At 33.8% G+C, this 19,898-nt stretch overlaps 1 protein-coding gene across 1 annotated transcript; it reads left to right on the top strand.

Annotated features, from left to right (window-relative positions):
- Positions 1 to 16,689: 16,689 nt before the first annotated feature.
- On the top strand, positions 16,690 to 19,843 carry LOC114404756 (probable DNA-directed RNA polymerase; the record flags this gene model as incomplete). The annotated part of the gene is made up of 1 exon (XM_028367576.1): positions 16,690 to 19,843. A coding segment is annotated over exon 1 (2,998 nt), but the record flags the coding sequence as incomplete, so codon positions are not given.
- Between the last annotated feature and the right edge of the window lie 55 nt (positions 19,844 to 19,898).

Below are 19,898 nucleotides of genomic sequence, written 5' to 3'. Positions count from 1 at the left end.
CAGTGCTTTAGTAATCACTGATGTTGATGCGGACATATCAACCTTATACATCATATCAACATTATTCATATCTTCAAGACTCTGGAGAAAAGCAGGAAATCTATCCATTAGTCGAATTCCATTTTGGGGCAAGGAACCATAAATAAGACGATGCAAAGTAGCAGACAGGCCCATTAATACTATTTGATCCATAATATTGGACGCCTTTATTATAAATATACGTTCTGGATTTCTTTTATTTACATGTATATGAATATCCGGATAATCAGGTAATATATCTTTTAAAAGCTTATTCATATCTTCATCTAAACAAGTAAGGTACTCTAGCGGGCCAACCTTGTAAGAACTGTTTTCAATTTTTTGTAGAATGATAGACAATTGGAAAGGTGTAATACTAGGTATTAGATTCTCTGCTTTAAGGTAATCATGTACATAACGTATATCCTTAGATAGCTGTAATTGTAAATTATTGTCTGTAGAATACTTTCTCCTAAATAAATAGATAAGAGGATGATAGGAAATAGGCACATTTAAAAGCATAGCATTCCTCGAGTTGTTCCGATACAAAGAATAAGAAATATATAACAATTGGTTGTTCATCATAATATTTATCTTCATACTATAACTTCTCCGCGGCATGGGTTAATCCCAAATGTAAATAAGATGGCAACTGCTAGTCCTAAGCTAACACCGATAATAATAGATTTATTAGAATCCGGTATTTCAATATCCATATCCATGAAGGGCCTATCTTGAGCAAATGCCTGTGACAGCGGTGCTGCTGGATTATTTACGCCCTCAATTAAAGTCATTTTATTAAAGCCCGGTATAACATGAGCATCAGGATTAGTAAAGATAGTATCATAATTCTCAATAGGACTAAATAGGGTATTTAATCCTTCAATTGGCATATTGATACCATCGCCAGGTACGAAGCCATACCATACAGTACAACCAATACCCATTTGGACCAGGATTAAGAATCGACCATAATACCCCTCATTAAATGTAATTACTTCAACCAAGACACGAGATGCCAGCGACTCCATACTATTAGAAACAGAGTCAGAAATACCCTTTAACTTAAGTAATGGATTGCTGTTAAGACTACCTTTTGTTAACGATAAGCCTAGGCTTTCTTTTAACTTTCTTAAACCCACTAAGGTATCAGGAGCTCGGAGATCTTTTATTAAGAATTCCCCTTGTCCTGGCATAAAGCGAAAGCCAATCGACATCATATAATTGTTTGCCTTTTCGGTTAAATTAATAATAGGGTTCTTTATATCAAAAAATGGTGCTTTAGTCATTTCAATAACATTACGAGTAAACGCCGATGGATTAGTACGAATCTTAAATCTTTCTAAAAGAGATGCAGTAGGAGTCAGAGTAGAAACAAAACTATGATTACTTGAACTAGCACTGCTATCTTTCAAAGACAGATTACGAAATTTATCAGTTATAGTAAATACATCGTAGTTCTGTTCTATTTTAGATAGAACTTTGGGAACAGCTGATAGACCAATACGCTTCATAATGTTTTGTTTGTTGTTTGTTTCGGGTAATAATACAGGTCTTTTGCCGCCATCTTTGGCGTGTGTCGCACCTTGACTAGTTATTCCCCTCAGTTGGCGCATGTCTGTTCCGTTTGTAACCCGTACCATTACTGCACTTCTTGTCACACTTCTGTCTTTCATAAATAAGACACTCATGACATCGGTACGAGCCAGACAGCATTGAGTGCTAAAAGACTCCCAACTGAAAGGTCTAGTATCCCTGGAGTAGGGTCGCGTCCCACATATTATTCCCTAAAGGTAGGTTGGTAGTTGGTATGTCTTTTTACCCGTCTGGAAGGAATCAAAGACTTATTTATGGATGAGGTCTTCGGGAGTTTAGTTCCTGGGATGACCCATAGCTCTTAGTCCCTTGTTTCGGTGGTTGGTCTCTACCCTTTTCTGTCTCTTGGCGTCTTCCTCTTCTTTATATTCTAAGTGGGCCAATCCGTCCAGTACCTATGTCCATGAGAAACCAGAAATGTAAGTACTCTAAAAACTTATTCAATTATCTTGGCTAATTGCTTTCCTTTAGCCTGAAGGGTATTAGATCGAGCTTTTTTACGGGTCTAGCCTAGCACCATAGCCCTTCTCTTGCTGCTTGGCCCGCCTTGAATCATTCCCCTATCATTCGAAATGGTATATGTTGGAGAAGGTAAGGTGAAATCTCCTATGCCTATGATATTACATCTGTTAGTCCACATTTCTTTATGAGGGAAACTGGCCCATAGCCCTCTCGTACAAGGCCTAAAACGGATGAATCAAAGCCTATCATCTCAGCCTTTCCAGCTGCCTAATCCGATAAGCCTGAACATGGTCCAAGGAGTTCTAACAATCGGGGGCCCTTGCTTTAGTGAGTTTCCCTCAAGGTATTTTTTAACTAGTTCATGCCATAGAATTTAGTTCTAAGGCTTTCTCCAGCCACTATGCAGTTATATAATTATGTTATTTCATGAGTTTTGTATTTATTTAATATGTGAGAAATATGCATGTATTTTTTCATGTCACTAGTAATGTATTATGGTATCTATATAAATATCTCATTTTTCTTGTTTTACGTTGTCATGGATACTTTTATATTATGTCATGCTAGAAATAGTGATAGAGTTACATGAATATCCCAAATGTGTTTCAATGGAAATGGAACATATTTGGGTTATTCAAGTAACTCTATCACTATTTCTAGCATGACATAATATAAAAGTATCCATGACAACGTAAAACAAGAAAAATGAGATGTTTATCTAGATACCATAATACATTACTAGTGACATGAAAAAATACATGCATATTTTTCACATATTAAATAAAGACAAAACTCATGAAATAACATAATTATATAACTGCATTTGGGTTATTAAAATTAAGAAAGTTGAATAATATATACAAAGGAATCCATGACAAAATAATTAAAATAAGAATAATAGAAGACAATAAAGATATCATTATATATGCCTTTGGTCAATGAGACATGTTACCATGTACGACTCTAGGCCTAGAAATAATCTCATATGTGTGTCCTAAAGTGAATCAGTCGATCACTAGAAAGGGAATTGAAACAATGCATGCCAAATTATTAGATTAATTTTATGGCTTATGCACGTTGGGTGTAAAAACTAAGAAGTTGTTATATATGCAATAGAAGAATCGTAGTTGATTCAAGAGAGGAAAATAGTTTGTCCAATAATATCACTCATGAGATGGCTAAACAATCAAACTTCATACCTAAGCCACAACAAAAGCCATGATGGTGTAAATTTAAAAGTTATGGAGGAAAGTTCAAAATTTGAAAAGTTAAAGATAAACTCACTTGATCAAATAGTCAAAGGTAAGAGATTTGGTCAACTCATTAGTGATATTGTGGTAAATATGTTGAACTTTTTACTAGATAGAAAATTATAGTTTTGATTGCACAAATAGCTTGCTAATGAGTTTCTACGGACATTAATTAGTGAAATTGAATGTTTTAAGGTAATTAGTGATTTAAAAATTTAATTAAGATGATTAAAGATAACTAAGTCCAATTTATTTAGTTAATTCTTTTTATAGCTTAATTCATTTCATTGATTGTGAAAATGACTTATAAGTCAAAAATAAATTATAGGACTAAGGAATTTAATAGATTTTTTTTATTAAAATTCAATTAAAATAAATTGAACCTTTAAAAATTAATTAGAGATGTCCCTAATTTAAAAACTAGTTTAAGTGTTATTGGTGACCCAAAGGGACTAAATTACACAAATACCCTAATCCTAGAAACCATAATCCTAATTAGGCCTCGTATTAGTCCAATTAAAATGAAAACATAGACCCTAGGTCCAAGAGAGACATTGATCCTAGCTAGCTAGGGAGGGGTACTTTAACTCATAATTTGTTTTTTCTCTCTCCCACTTTATGTTTTTGTGACTCATTCTCTCTTATCTGCCTCTCCAACTTATCCCAAATGCTTCAACTTCTCACTACCATTTTAAACTTGGCAGATCCTATGGTGCCTAAGCTGCACAGGTCTTGCATTGTGTTTAAGTGAATATGGATCATCAAACGTCTTATGCGAAAAATGTGTGGCTACAATTTCAATAACTGCAATTTCAATAACAAAGCCAGATGCAAGGGTCCTGAATGCTAGCCCAAGTTTTGTTAAAACAATCATGTGAACCCACTTTCTATTCTCAAGTTACAATCAATTAACTTTGCAAATTTAAGTCAATTAATATATAAATTCAAAAGTTTTTAAATGTGTTTTGAAATTGATCTAAAGTGATTGTTTTTATCTTGGTTCTTTACAAAACCGATGTAAAAAATCAATTTTCTAAATCAGTTTAGAGAACTAATTAGAATGGATCTAAAAATTTCACTTTTCGAATTGGTTTGGATTCCAATCGATCAACTCTCTAGATCAATTAAGAACTTAACCTATCTGGAACTTTCATTTTCTACTCATAAAATGTCATTTGTCACCATTAAAATACTTTTAGTATTCAAAACACAATGAGTATAAATTAAAATTACACACCAAATAGCGTGAGAGAAATGCATATATGTGAATTAAAAGCTTACACTATGGCGATTGCAAGATATGCTTAAAGTGAAACACAAAGGAAGGGAATACACCTGAACTGCACGACAATTTTTTAAGCCATTCGGATCTAACACATCATAGGATTTTTCTAGCCATCACTGTGACTCAAACCTGTAAAGTCAAGAAAAGCAACCTTAACATTTTAACAAAAATTACAAAAACATGATGAACTTATGTCATTTATAAAGTATCTACGTTCCTTATGCGCAGTGGAATGAGTAAATATAACATAATCATACATTACGTAATACAAGCGACTTATGGAAATGGTTTCAATAAGTATAGTGATATTTATTTTAAAAAATGAGTATTAAATTTGCTACAAGCAGCTCCAGGTTACTCATATTAATTGTTATGTGTTTGTGTGTGCATCATGATCTCTCTCTCTCTCTTTCTCTCTCTTTCTCTCTCTCTCTCTCTGTATATATATATATATATATATATATATATATATATATATATATATATATATATATATATCATATTATGTCAAATTACATTATTGAAATAAAATTTCACAATATTTTTCACACAAACAAGATTTGATTCAAATCATTTAATTAGATTACTCACATTTAGTTCGATATCATGGGTGCTAACAACTAGACACAATACTAATTTACAAAGAATTATATATGTTTGTGCGTTCCATTTTGGCCTCCATTGGTATATATGACGTGGCCTATGAAGGAAACATTGTCATTGATGACAAGTAGAGATCTCCTATTAAAGTTGTCGGCAAGGTATAATGAATGCAACAATTTAAATTTTTTTCCCATGATTTTTATAAATGCTTTCATTTCAGAAGGTAAACAACACACATTTAATCAATTGGCAAACATATCAATACATACAGTGGATAAAGACTATCATGATCAACCTAATACTATAATAAAGCATCACATTTCAACAACAAATCTAATAACTCAAAATTTAAGTTTCATAAAAGATAAAAAGATGAAAAATAGGTAGGCAACTTATAAAAGGTTGATATTGCCAAAATCATGGGGTGAAAATATATAACTTGCTAAAAAAACTTGTAGTAGCACTATGCTCAGAGGACAAAATTCATCTTGAATAACCTACACCCTGAGTAAAAATAATATCTTTAAATATCCCATATTGATCTCAAAGTCATATAAAGAGATGAATCATATTTTATATAAAAGAAGTAGAGAATCTTTTTTTTTTTTGCAACTATAACATAAAATGTGAATTATTCATAAATATTGGCCTATAAAACAAGATATAATTGTTTCCATAAATATGGACATCTTTGAAAGGATTGAGTGCAAATAAAATTGGCTCCACAATCCAAAACTGAGTCACACAAAGGGTGTTAAGTTTCTCATGGAACTTTGCTCTTTAATAGGGTGCGATTCCATGGCAAAAATCAACAAAATCATAGAGGAAAATAACATTCTTATCAACCTTAGTGTCATAAGTTGTGTTGTATGTGGATATTACAATTTATGAATAGAAGAGAAATAATACATACACACACATATATAAAGAAGACTCACATAATAAATAAAATAAGAGTCACAAATACCTAAATTTATAATACAAGAATAAGAAAAAATAAAAACAAAAACAATCACCTAATTACAAAATTCAAAACGGTGGTTTAGGTCCCGCTAATGCTAGAAACTCATATGTTGTGATAATAATGGGATTTGGAAATGCCACATGCAAGAGATCCACACAACAAGTATAGTTAGGAAGAGTAGCAAGTAGTGATCACCTAAGCATTGGAAAAAATGATAAAGAGGAAAGTATTACCTGGTATACTTGCTCATTGAAATGGAGGTGAATGAAAGTTCGGGTGAAAAGGCAAAAAAGACTTGGGTTGGTATATGTGAAATTTGGGATGAAACAAAAATAACACGCAAAATGTCAAATACTAAGATTTATGTTAAGATGTCTCACTCTCAATAACACTATTTATTTCAATGAATTTGAGGGTTGGTATCCGTAATGGGAGAACTGGGAAATGGAGAAAAGGAAAAGCGAGAAAGTGAAGCAAGAGACAAGTCTAAAACCAAGGATCATAACAAGAATGGAATGAAGTATTGATTATCAGCAAAGAGAATGACAAGTGAATGAAGTGGTGATTCTTTTGTCATATTAATTATTTTTCTCAAAATCTTTGTACTACTTTATAAAGAATGAAAAAATAACTAAAAATAAATGTACTTAATGTATTAAAAATATATAATTAAATAAGAATAAAAAATTAATATTTATTATATGAAGATATATGAAAAAATAATTTAATGTTTCAAAAATTTTTAAAGTATTTAATATTTATCATATAAAGAAAGTCTAAAAATGAAAGAAATTAGTCGAGTTGAAAGAATGATGAAATTGTAAAGGATAACTCGTCGATATACTCACCAAAGTGGAGGCAGACGAAGGTTTAGGCGATAAGGACATGGGGTTTGGTTGATCCATATGGAATTTGGCATAGAGAGAAGAGGAAGATGAAAACTTAAAAATTATAGGATCTATTTTAATGTGCCTCAGTCTTAGTATTGTAACACTTATTTCAATATTTTAGGTTTGTATGATAAATAGAGATAAGTGTAGGGTTTTAAAGAGAATGTAGATGTAGAAGGGGGAAGTGAAGAAGTGTAATGGCATGACAGATCTAAAACTAGCAAAGTTAGCAAAATCGGTGGACAGATGAAAAAGTGAATGAAGTAGTGATTCTTATGTCATCTTATAAATATCTCTTGAAATCTCCGCACTACTTTATAAAAATATATTAATTTAATTAAAAAATAAATGCATTTAATGGAATAAAAAATAAATGCATTCAATGCAATACAAATATCCAATGCATTTATGAATAATAAATATTTAATCCATGTATGAATAAAAATAATCAATAAACTCAATATTTATGATATAAAGAAAGAAGAAAAATTAATAGAAGAATTTAATGTTCTGAAAAATATTTAAAGCATTTAATATTTATCATATAATAAAAGTAGAAAAGTCAAAGAAAAAAATGAGTTGAATTGAAAGAATGATGAAAGTGAAAGGGTCACCTCTTCGATTTCCTCATCAAAATGGATCTAAACAAATGAGTTGAAAGAATTTAATTTTGGGTTGAGTAAACGGAACATGCAAATTTTGACATTCTAGGATCTATGGTACGATGTCTCACTTTTAGTAATGCAACACTTATTTTAATAAGTTTGGGGATAGGCATAAAAAATGCAGGTAAAAAGAAAGTTTTAGAGAGAACATCGGGGATGAAAAAAAGGAAAAAGTGAGAAAGTGAAGTGGCGAGACAAATCTGAAACCAACCAATCTAAAAACATTTCCTATGGTTACAAAAAATGTCGGCAAATTGACCCCAGGGTGTCACTTTTACAAACTTTTTCTGAAACAGGGTCTGTTTTGAAAGTAATTACCAAGGGGATATGTTTTCAAAGCTTTCCGCCATTACTATAAGCGAAACATCACGTGGTAGGGACAGCATGGCATTTCGCCAGTGGGATTGGCAAAACAGGCATGGCATTTCGCCATTGGGGTTGGCGAAACAAGCACCCATCACGTCATGGCAGCAGTGGGTTTCGCCGGTGGTATTAGCGAAATAGGCGTGAGAGTTTTGCGATTGACGTGGAGCGCATGCAGTGGCCAAACTGGAAAAAAATACATACTAAGATTAAAGAGGATTTTAAAAAGGAAAGAAAAAATATATACTAAAATTAAAATATTAACATAATAAATGGGAAATAATTTTCCTAGACATAAATGGAAAGAAAAAATATTAACTCTCATTTATTATGTAATTATTTAAAATTAATTTGATTATTATGTAATTAAAAAGGAAAGAAAATAAATTACATAATAAACGAGAGTTAATTACATAATAATGACTAACAAAAAAGAAAGGCAGAACTTAGAATTAACCCGAAACATATAACACACACTCCATTTTGGGTTATCACCTAATTTAAAAGGAAAGAAAATTAGTATTCATCTCTATTATTATGTAATTAAAAAGGAAAGAAAATATTCTTATGGATTTGCTCTCAAGATATTTCGAGTTAATTCTAGGTCCTGGCTTTCTTTTTGTTAGTGATTATCATGTAATTAAGTCTCATTTATTATGTAATTTATTTTCTTTCCTTTTTAATAACATAATAATCAAATTAATTTTAAATAATTACATATAAAGGAAAGAAAATATTCTTATGGACTTGCTTACCGTAATGGTGGAAAGCTTTGAAAAAAAGTCCCCCTTGATAATTACTTTCAAAAAAGACCCAATTCCAAAAAAAGTTTGTAAAAGTGACCCCTGGGGTCAATTTGCCCAAAAATGTCACCTCAATTTTTTCAGATTAGTTCTCATATAACTGATGGAAAAAGTTATTATAAAATGTATTATTTGTACTACTGAACAGAGTTCGCAAAGAAATGAATGAGGTGATGATTGTTGGCAAACAACGATTCTTTTGCCATATTATAAATCTTTATTGAAATCTCTCAACAACTTTATAAAAAATTATTAACTTAATTAAAAATAAATGCATTTAATGTATTAGATATAGTTAATGCATATATGAACAAAAAATATATTTAATGTATTCAATAGTTATCATATAAAGAAAGAAGAAAAATGAAAGGAGAAATTGATGTTTTGAGAATATTTATTAAAGTATTTATTAGTTATCATATAATTAAGAAAGTAGAAAAATGAGTCGAGTTGGAAGAGTGATGAAAGTGCAAGTGTAACCACATACTCGTCAAATTGGGGGTGAATGAAGGTTTGGTTGAAAGGACATAGGGCTTGCATTGACCCATGTGGAATTTGGGGTCAAGAGAAGAAGAATATACAAATTTTGAAACTCTAGGATTGATGTTAAGATGGCCCAATGTATAATGCAAGGTTTATTTCAACAATCTTGAGGGTTGGTATCAAATATGGAAGGAAATGAAGGATTTGATCAGAGAGAATGTGAGAATGGGGAAGTGAATGAAGCGGTGATTCTTATGTCATCTTATAAATCTTTCTCAAAATCTATGTACTCTAAAAAAAATATTAAAACAAAAGGCAGTAGTATTTAATTTTATGAAAATATTGTAATAATTTAATATTTATCATAAAGAAAGTATAAAAATGAATAGGAGGATTTAAAGTTTTAAATATATTTAAACATTTAACATTTACCATATAAAGAAGGCAGAAAAATAAAAGAATATGTGACGAGTTGGAAGTATCATGAAAGTGAAAGCATTACCACATCAATGTACTCATCATCAAGATGTGACAAGCAAGGCAAAAAGGACACATGGCTTGGATTGACCCATATGAATTTTGGGGTCTAGGGAAGAGGAGGATGAGAATTTTGGATTTATGTTAAAAGTCATTTTCCTCTATAATGCAAGGCTTATTTCAATAATTTCAATGGTTGGTATCTATAATGAAGGAATATGGAGGGTTCGAAAGAGAACGTTAGAGATGGAGAAGGGAGAAATTTAGAAAATGAAGTTGCAAGAGAGATATAATTGGTAAATATTGTTAATGCAATTTTATCTTAATCCATAATTATTTTTTTTTCTTTGTAAAAAGCTTAATGTGATTCATGTTGCATCATTTAGAAAGATACTTAAGCATAAAAGTATTCTTTAGTGAAAGCACATGACATAAAATTTTCAAGGGAGTTTAAAAATTTAAAATATTGTGACTATTACAATAGGTTAGGCACCGATGACTTTTCTATGTAGTACAAATCGTCTAATACAATTCACGTGATGGACAAGTTAATTGGCACATCCACATGCTTTGTCTTTCAAGTATTGAGTAGCACTCATAGATCATTCGATAAATATTGATGTATATCATTCTTATATGCACCATCTTACATATTTCATGGTACAATGCAATGTTCAATGATGTAATAATGTTTTAATTATCATTCTCATATCTATTTTGCTTGCATATAATCAGTTTTAATGAAACAACTATTTTTAAATCAGAGCTTTGAATTGTATTAGACAATATGTACTACATAGAAAAGCCATTAATGCCTAACTTATTGTAATACAAAGGTCTTATACTTTTGTCTGGTATCATTAAAACTAATATTTAGATATCATCCACCATATTAATGCAAGGGATAAGAATTTTACCAAACCAATCACATATACATAACTACTTTTCTTTTATAGAATTTTCTTCCCCTTTCAGTTTTTTTAGAAGAAAAAAACTTGTCTTATTGCACATAATTTCTAACTTATAAAAAACATTTACAAGAAATTCAAAAGCACAAAAATTGTAAAAGACATCAAGTCATCATCAAAATAATGCAACCAGAAGATTAGAAGATTGATGCACAAGCACTATAATAATCTTAAGTATCTTTTAGTGGTTACAGTACAATTTGCAAAAGTAATTAATACGAGAACAGGGCATATGAGTCATTCATTTCAAAATTGTTTTATTTAGGCTTAAATATCTTTTAGTGGTTACAATTTAATTTTTTGTCTTATAAAATTATTATTATTATTTTAATTTTTAATCATTGCAAATCATGTTTATTTTGCTTTTGGCCTTTATAGGGTTTTAGATAACACTTTTTCAATATCAAAAGTGTTATCTAAAGTGTTTTAAGGACTAAAAATAAAATAAACGTAATTTTCAAGAACTCAAAACAAATAAGCAATTTTGCAAGGACAAAATAAAAAAAATGTAAAATTGCAATGACTAAAAATATATTTAAACTTTTTATTTAAATAATTTTCCACAATAGGAGACATCATTAGCTCTTCCACTTAAGCCTCATTCATTCATTGTGATAAATTGTTATCATAACTAGATAAGGCATAGGAGTTTAAACAAAATTGTTTAGAAGTTAGTTTTAAATGTTTAAATTTTAATAAAATAATTATCAAAAGTAATTCGCTTATAAAACAAATATCTACTTGTCTTTTGTATGAAAGCGTATTACAAAAGAATAAAAATTTAATCCATGCTTTTGTATTATATTTTCAAAAGAAAAAGAATTGTCTTTTTCATAACTATATTTATAAAAACAAATAACATTTTATAAATAATAAAATGTACTTTAGTATAATATCTTTTGCATTATGAAAATTTTAAACAATAATATAATAACATTTTATAAATATACTATATAAATAAATAGATAACAAACTAATGGAAACAACCTAATTATAATTGCATAGTGGTCATTAAATAAATTATTATTCTAACACCAGGCTATAAGTTCTAGTACAACTAGTGCAAAAGATAACATGTATGGACAAGTCTACAAAGTGTTAAACATCCCTTATCATTTGGTGAAGAACTAACTATCCACGTTATTAGACAAGAGAGTTCCCATTCAAATTGTCATTCCAAGTTTGACCAATGACCTATAATCGAACATTTAAAATAGCATCTCATTCTAAGCCACTATTAATATCAAGTGATATATAGACCTACAAATGACACCATTTCTTGGCTTAGAATCCAACATGGTAACTTCAATCTCATTTACTAAAGGTCTATCTTTTAATATCTAGATGACCTCGCTATTATACTTTGTCATGGATACTCATGTATTATTCAACTTTCTTTTAAACAACCCAGATGTCCAAGTTCCTTTTCCATGAAAATAGGAACATTTGGGTTATTCAAAAGATAGTTGAACAATACAAAAGTATCCATGACAAAGTAAAATATGAAGTACACTAAATATCATAATAAGTAACATTTGTGGTAACTTAAAAAATACATATTTCTTACATATTAGACAGATAGTAAACTCATGGAAAAACCTAACTATGTAATTCCCTAGTGGGCATTGAATCACTAACTCTTCCGCAATGCTATAAAAGGTCATTCAATTACAACTAATTCGAAACAGAGCGTCTCTCGACAAGTCCAATAATCTTAAACATCTCTTATCATTTGGCAAAGAACTAATTGATCCTTATAATTAGGAAAGAAAGAATTTTCCATGCAAACAACCCATCCAACATTCATGAATTGCCTAGAATCAAATATCGTGACTATTGCCTCGTTATACTCCTTTCGCAATATCAAGTGATGGATCTACAAAAGACATTCTCTATTTCACACTATTAGTACTAACATGACTCTTTATGGCATTGTAGAAGAACTATTGTGATTAAATACCACTATGCAGTTATATAATTATGTTATTTCATGAGTTTTGTATTTATTGAATATGTGAGAAATATGCATGTATTTTTTCATGTCACTAGTAATGTATTATGGTATCTATATAAACATCTCATTTTTCTTGTTTTACGTTGTCATGGATACTTTTATATTATGTCATGCTAGAAATAGTGATAGAGTTACATGAATATCCCAAATGTGTTTCAATGGAAATTGAACATATTTGGGTTATTCAAGTAACTCTATCACTATTTCTAGCATGACATAATATAAAAGTATCCATGACAACGTAAAACAAGAAAAATGAGATGTTTCAATTTAATTAGGCTTAAATATCTTTTAGTTGTTACAATTTAATTTTTTGTCTTATAAAATTTTTAAAACTTTCTAATAGTTTTGTTCCAATGTAATTTAGAGATGACAAGTCATTGATATCAAGTGGATCTGTACTTACATATTTACCTTTTTCATTAAAGAAAGGTATTCTCTTGGAGTTACTGAGAGTTCTAAGAGTGGTTGTACTCTCTTTGTTTTTAACCGAGAGTTCTTTCCAATTGGGTCGAAATTGATAAGTTACCTTCTTTATCAGACTTCGGGAAGGGTCGGCGTACTGTTCTTTATACCATTCTGGAGTTATAACATTTCTACCCGGTCCCTTGTACTTATAGACCTTCTTATTGCCATCTGACTCTTCTGTGGTATAGCTATAGCATTTAGGTGCTAAAAAGAATCCCTCCAAGATCTTATCTTCTAATTTAAATTTACCTAATACAGAAGAGGAAACATCTTCCTCCGGAAGTGGATTACCAAGGACAATAGATCCTTGAGCCGGCAGTGATCGCTGCGGCTAGTTGTACTGCGGAGTTCTTCGGGGGATCCCAATAAGAAGGCCCCTTACCCGGATTGGTTAGATAAGATACCATGTATAGATCCTCTCTAATAAAGACATCGTCTATAAACTCAGGGCGTGATAGCAAGGTGCTCCCCTTTATTTGAATACCCACCTACGGCTTTGATTGTTATTACTTCTGCAGGAGCTACGACGTCATTCCTTGCGGCAACCACTGGAATATTACAGAACGATCTAAAGAGGGTCATTGCTTATTCAACTTGCAGTCAATTAGGCTATATGATCTTTGCTTGCGGCATCTCTAACTATTCGGTTAGCATCTTTCACTTAATGAATCACGCCTTTTTCAAAGCATTACTATTCCTGAGTGCAGGTTCGGTGATTCATGCCATGTCGGATGAGCAAGATATGCGGAAGATGGGGGGGCTTGCCTCCTCGTTCCCTTTTACCTATGCCATGATGCTCATGGGCAGCTTATCTCTAATTGGATTTCCTTTTCTAACTGGATTTTATTCCAAAGATGTGATATTAGAGCTCGCTTACACTAAGTATACCATAAGTGGGAATTTTGCTTTCTGGTTGGGAAGTGTCTCTGTCCTTTTCACTTCTTATTACTCTTTTCGTTCACTTTTTCTAACATTTCTAGTACCAACTAATTCATTCGGGCGAGACATCTTACGATGTCATGATGTGCCCATTCCTATGGCCATTCCTTTAATACTTCTGGCTCTCGGGAGTCTCTTTGTAGGATACTTGGCCAAAGTGTGACCCGTTAGCCCATAAGTAAGTACTGTGACGAAGCGGCTGTTGCTCACCCGACACGATCGTACGAGGTCACAATTCACCCAACACGATCATCCGGGGTAAACAAGAATTGGGGATCGGATGCGGGCGAAATTCCCGCCAATGGCTGAGATGTTCAGTCGACTCCTTAACCTTTGTGGGGGTCCGGACCCCTTACGAGTGAGCAGAAAAGGGAGGAGGAAAGAGGCCCTGGCGAACCGTCATAATTAGTTAACAAGTGTAAGCTTCGCTGCCCGACAGTATGGAGTACTGACCACACCGAGGGACAGGCCCTGAAGTGAAGGACAGGAACGAGCGGAATCAATGTGTTCCAATTTCTGGCCTTGCATCGACCATCTAATGGACCATGGACTAAACGGCCACTGCCTGAAAGGACTATGTCCCGTGGACCGCCGCCCCCCACAAGGTACATCTCGCGCCTATGGGCTGCTATAACTATCCAAGAAGACACTCGAAACTGGAAGGATAAACAAACCAACCCGGTGGACTGCCGAGCTACAAGTCCCACGACACAGGAGCGGGATTCTCTAAAAAGCCAAGGTCGCGGGTGGCCAAGAGGGCCCACTTGGAGACTTGGGATCTCAGCAGGAAATGCGAAGGTTGCTTAAAGCCGGCCGATAGGCGAAAGAGAATCAACTAGTTTAGTTCGGATCTGAGTAGGCTTATCTTATAATAGGGAATACTCTAACCCTGGGAACCTAGGACTACTAAGGTGGGTGGAAAAGCCTGGATGAGCACTCCACTACTTAATCTACTGGCGTGGCGTTTCCATATGTTTTTGATCAATAGAACAGGAAGAGGAGGAAAAAAAAGCTTATGATGAGCATCTATTTGAGTCGATTAATCATCCCTTGCATCATCCTTACACCGGTTCTCTTGTGTCTTTCTTTCTCTTTCGATTTGTTGGGTTTTTCTAAGATCCAAAGTCTTCTCTTACAGACTTGCCTTCGCGCTCTTTTTCGGCTTGTGGGTTGGGAGGTTCCCCTCATAATTATTCTTTGTGTTCTTTCGGGCCTCGAATCCGGGTATACGTTGCACATGATGGATCCAGCAGGAGGTCAGCCTGCTGCCAATCCTGCAGCGGAGCAACCCTCAAACGTGCCTTCAGGCGCATCGACCTCGGGCTGGAGAAGTTTCGAAGAAGGTGTTTTGTTAGAATCTTCAAACGAATCCAGCGAAGCGAGCGTGAATCAGCAGCCTGTGATTCCCGAACTTGAACCTCCGCTTCTCGATGACAACACCCGGCGAGCAGAGCTCGCTGTTCGATTGAGGGCGAATTGGTGGGGGATCGCTTATAACGAGCGAATCCTCGACTCCTTCGTCCGGAGTCAACTTGCAATCGAAAGGCACATAGAGGCCGCACTTGTGGCGGACGGATATTCCCCTCAAGTAGTCTTTGAAAGAAGACATATGATTCGTGGCTTTCTTTTCTATCCGGAGGGGCATGCGCTGAGTGAAAACGCTTACGCGGGTTATCTGACCAAAATTGCCAATTTTGGTACAAGGCAAAGCATTCCCTATCAGCGGGTGATCCGAACCGTCCATAACTCTCATCCCTTTTTAGATTAGATATTCTCTTTTTCTTTCAATAGCCGGCAAAATGACTACAGGATCATCGGTCTACTCTACCTCAATTCACCATTTCGAACTTTATACAGAAGGTTTTTCCGTACCAGCTCCTTCTACCTATACCGCTGTTGAAGCACCTAAAGGAGAATTTGGTGTCTTTCTGGTCAGTAATGGAAGCAATCGTCCCTACCGTCGTAAAATAAGAGCACCTGGCTCTGCCCATTCACAAGGACTCGATTCTCTGTCCAAACATCACATGCCAGCAGATGTGGTCACCATCATAGGTACTCAAGATATTGTGTCTGGAGAGGTGGATAGATAGGACTACGTCTTGCTCGATCAGGATGCTAGCTTTATTGCGAGCCAAAAACCTTGTTTGCGGCATTCCCCCGGTCAAAATAGATAAATTATGGAATTCTCTGTAAGAGCTGCGGAACTAACAACTCTATTAGAAAGTAGAATTACCAACTTTTACACTAATTTTCAAGTGGATGAGATCGGTCGAGTGGTCTCCGTTGGAGATGGGATTGCACGTGTTTATGGATTGAACGAGATTCAAGCTGGGGAAATGGTTGAAAAAAGACATACCAACTACCAACCTACCTTTAGGGAATAATATGTGGGACGCGACCCTACTCTAGGGATACTAGGCCTTTCAGTTGGGAGTCTTTTAGCACTCAATGCTGTCTGGCTCGTACCGATGTCATGAGTGTCTTATTTATGAAAGACAGAAGTGTGACAAGAAGTGCAGTAATGGTACGGGTTACAAACAGAACAGACATGCGCCAACTGAGGGGAATAACTAGTCAAGGTGCGACACACGCCAAAGATGGCGGCAAAAGACCTGTATTATTACCCGAAACAAACAACAAACAAAACAATGTTGACGACTCGTCAATTTAAATGTATGCTGGAGAAGCATAAATTATTTTTACTTCCGGTTCGATTTCAATCTACTTCTAACTGGATTTCTCACTTTGCAAATACATTGGATATGCCGGAAAATAAAAGCGAGAATCGTGCTAAAATAGAAAGTTTCTGGGAAGGTGCTTTAAAGGATATTTACGAAGAAACACTAATGTATGATAATAATGATGTGGTCCACAGTCCGGATGAATGCGTTGATCCTGAAACACGAAAAATAAAAGTCCCTAAATCAGAGTTTGTTAAGACATATAAAAATAGCGTCTTTTCTCTTCTGGACTGTTATAGATATGAAAATAATGATGCACAAACATTAGAATCGCTTCAGAGAGAAATTGAGGATCTGACTTTGAACTTCTCTGAAGATAGTATTTATAAAACTAGTCCTAACATTATGGTAATGTTAACTAAAAACAACTTGCCAAGTGCTAAGGAATTCCTTCGTGGAAAGTATCTTATGGATAAAGAATATCCCGGCAGAATGACCATTTATGCAGAAAGTCGAAGTGGTGATAGTCTAGAAACCAGCGGCTCAGAGCTATCCGATGAGGAGAATAAAAATCTAAGATGTGTACTATCTGAAAGTGATAAGTCGTTGTTGGTAGAGTTAGGCGAGCACTCCATTGAGTGCCTACTGGTTCACACCCTAGGCCATCTGTTTAATCTGGAAAATATTGTCAGTCTTGCTAGTTTGGTTGATCGTATAGAACGCAATGTAAGGGATTATGCCTCATCGTCAACATTGTATTATAATAGTAGGGTATGTAATCTAAGTATGGATGCTGTTGATAAAGGTACTAAAGCATCTAAAACTAGAGCTTATCCCTTTGGTACAGCATTAGTTGAATTTTTAGTGAGTCGTGGTCTATTGCGCTTAGTAACATATAATGTTGATTTATTAAATTTCTCTGATGATAGTGGTCCAAAGACTGTTGTCAAAAATGTTGTCAAAAAGGGCCATAATTACTATAGGAGCTCTTTAGTATATGCCGAATGCTTGTTTAACCCCGCATTACTTCCTATAAAGTTAAACCTACCTATGGTATTTCCACCTAAAGATTGGGAGCCCCACAAACCTGAACAGAAACGTAAGTTGTTACATATATCTGATATATATGGTGGTTATTTAAGCAACCCTACGGGCCAAATCTACAGCACTCAACGGAGTATGAGTTCTCCCGATGCGAAGAATTTCTTCATCTATTTCGGTGAAAATAAGTATCAAGAAAGTCATAATAAGCAAAATAAGTTTTGTACTAGCATCAGTAGCTTACAGCGTCAATCCTTTAAAATAAATAGTAATTTCCTTAATTTTATATTAGAAAATAGGGAATTATTAGAAGAATGTGGCTACTTGATGCCCGAATTTCTTTCAAAGGTAATACTAGCCCATGCCTCCAGGAAACTTAGAAGTCATTTTGAAAAGAATAAGGATATTCAAACAATATGCAAATTTAGTGATGTGTACGCTCTATTAATAAAGAATATGCAGCGGGCACGTTATGAGTGTACGATTTTAGATCTGGCAAAGGCCTACTCTGGATATTCTTTATATTTTCCAGCATTTATTGACTTCAGAGGTCGAATCTATCGCAGCGGCATCTTTCACTTCCACGAGCGGGATTTAGCCCGAAGTCTACTATTAATAGATTGTAAAGATAATATAGAATATTCTTCCCCTGAAATTAATAATTATCTAAATATGTATCTAACCGCAACTGCATTCCTCTATCAATCATATAAATATGAGGAGGATGCTCTAAATGATATAAATAATAAATTATTACCATTACCTAATCTAGAGTGTAAAGAGAACTTTAAAACGTATTTAAAGACTTTAGTGATAGAATCACGGATGGCTAAACGGCCATTCCAATATTTATCTAATATTTACCTATTATCATCATCGGATTTAATGTCTTTCGTTGATCTGTATAATTGTGTTCCTGTAACTCAGGATGCTAGCGCTAGCGCATATCAACTGATGGCTTATTTCCTCCTGGATAAGAATTTTGCGAAACTAACAAATCTTTTTGATACCGGCAGCGGTGAGATATTTGACATCTATTCTCACATGAGAATTGAATTAATTTCATTCATCAAAGACTCTCTTAGTGAGGAGAATCCTGAGCTATGCGCAATTTTGGATAGGGTCCTAACTAGGAGTATAGTTAAGCAAATATATATGCCAATTATATATGGTAAAACAGCTAATAGCACAACTAAGGATCTTATAGTGAGTCTTTGCCAAGATCTCTTGCCAAAAGAATGTACTATACTGTCGGTTCTATGCTTCAAATTTTGGCAAGAAAAATACAGTTTTATGTATTCGTTTATCCAGCTGATCAGCCTGGTAGGTCGGGTATGCTCTTACCTAGATCGACCAGTCTTGTACAGCACAGAATATTTTAGCACATCCCAGGATTATAAAAAGATGGAAAAACACTCAGTTAGAGTCTTCAACTCTTACTTGAAAAAGGCCCATAATGTCACACTCTCGTTTCCCTCAAAAGAGCGGGATAAGAGGAAAAGTGGGGTATCCACATTCGTTAACTTCATTCATCAAAAGGACGCGCAAATTGCTATGTCTATTGCCTTCTATGCGAACTCATATAATATACCTCTGTACACAGTGCACGACAACTTCATAACAAATATACATTATTGTAAATATATATCTAAAATCTATCTACATGTCATAAAGGAAATGGGGCCCCCTCTTAAAATCATTAACCGCTTTATTTATAAAAATATTATGGAGCCGGCTATAGCGAAGGGCCTCTATAATAATGTAAAAGGCTACAATTTGAAGTCTTTTGATGAAAGGATCATACCAGAGCCTATTTTAGATGAGTTCTTAAAAATTGGACTCATTTCTCCAGAAGATGTCACGAATGCAGCTGGTTTAAAAAAATAAACAATAAGTGAAACAAAGATATCAACTCTATTGTAATGCGG

The sequence above is a fragment of the Glycine soja genome, unplaced genomic scaffold (assembly GCF_004193775.1).
Source record: "Glycine soja cultivar W05 unplaced genomic scaffold, ASM419377v2 tig00106262_1_pilon, whole genome shotgun sequence".
Classification (NCBI taxonomy): Eukaryota; Viridiplantae; Streptophyta; class Magnoliopsida; order Fabales; family Fabaceae; genus Glycine; species Glycine soja.
Note: the sequence above shows the minus strand (reverse complement) of the source record. Positions and strands in the feature narration are given on the sequence as shown.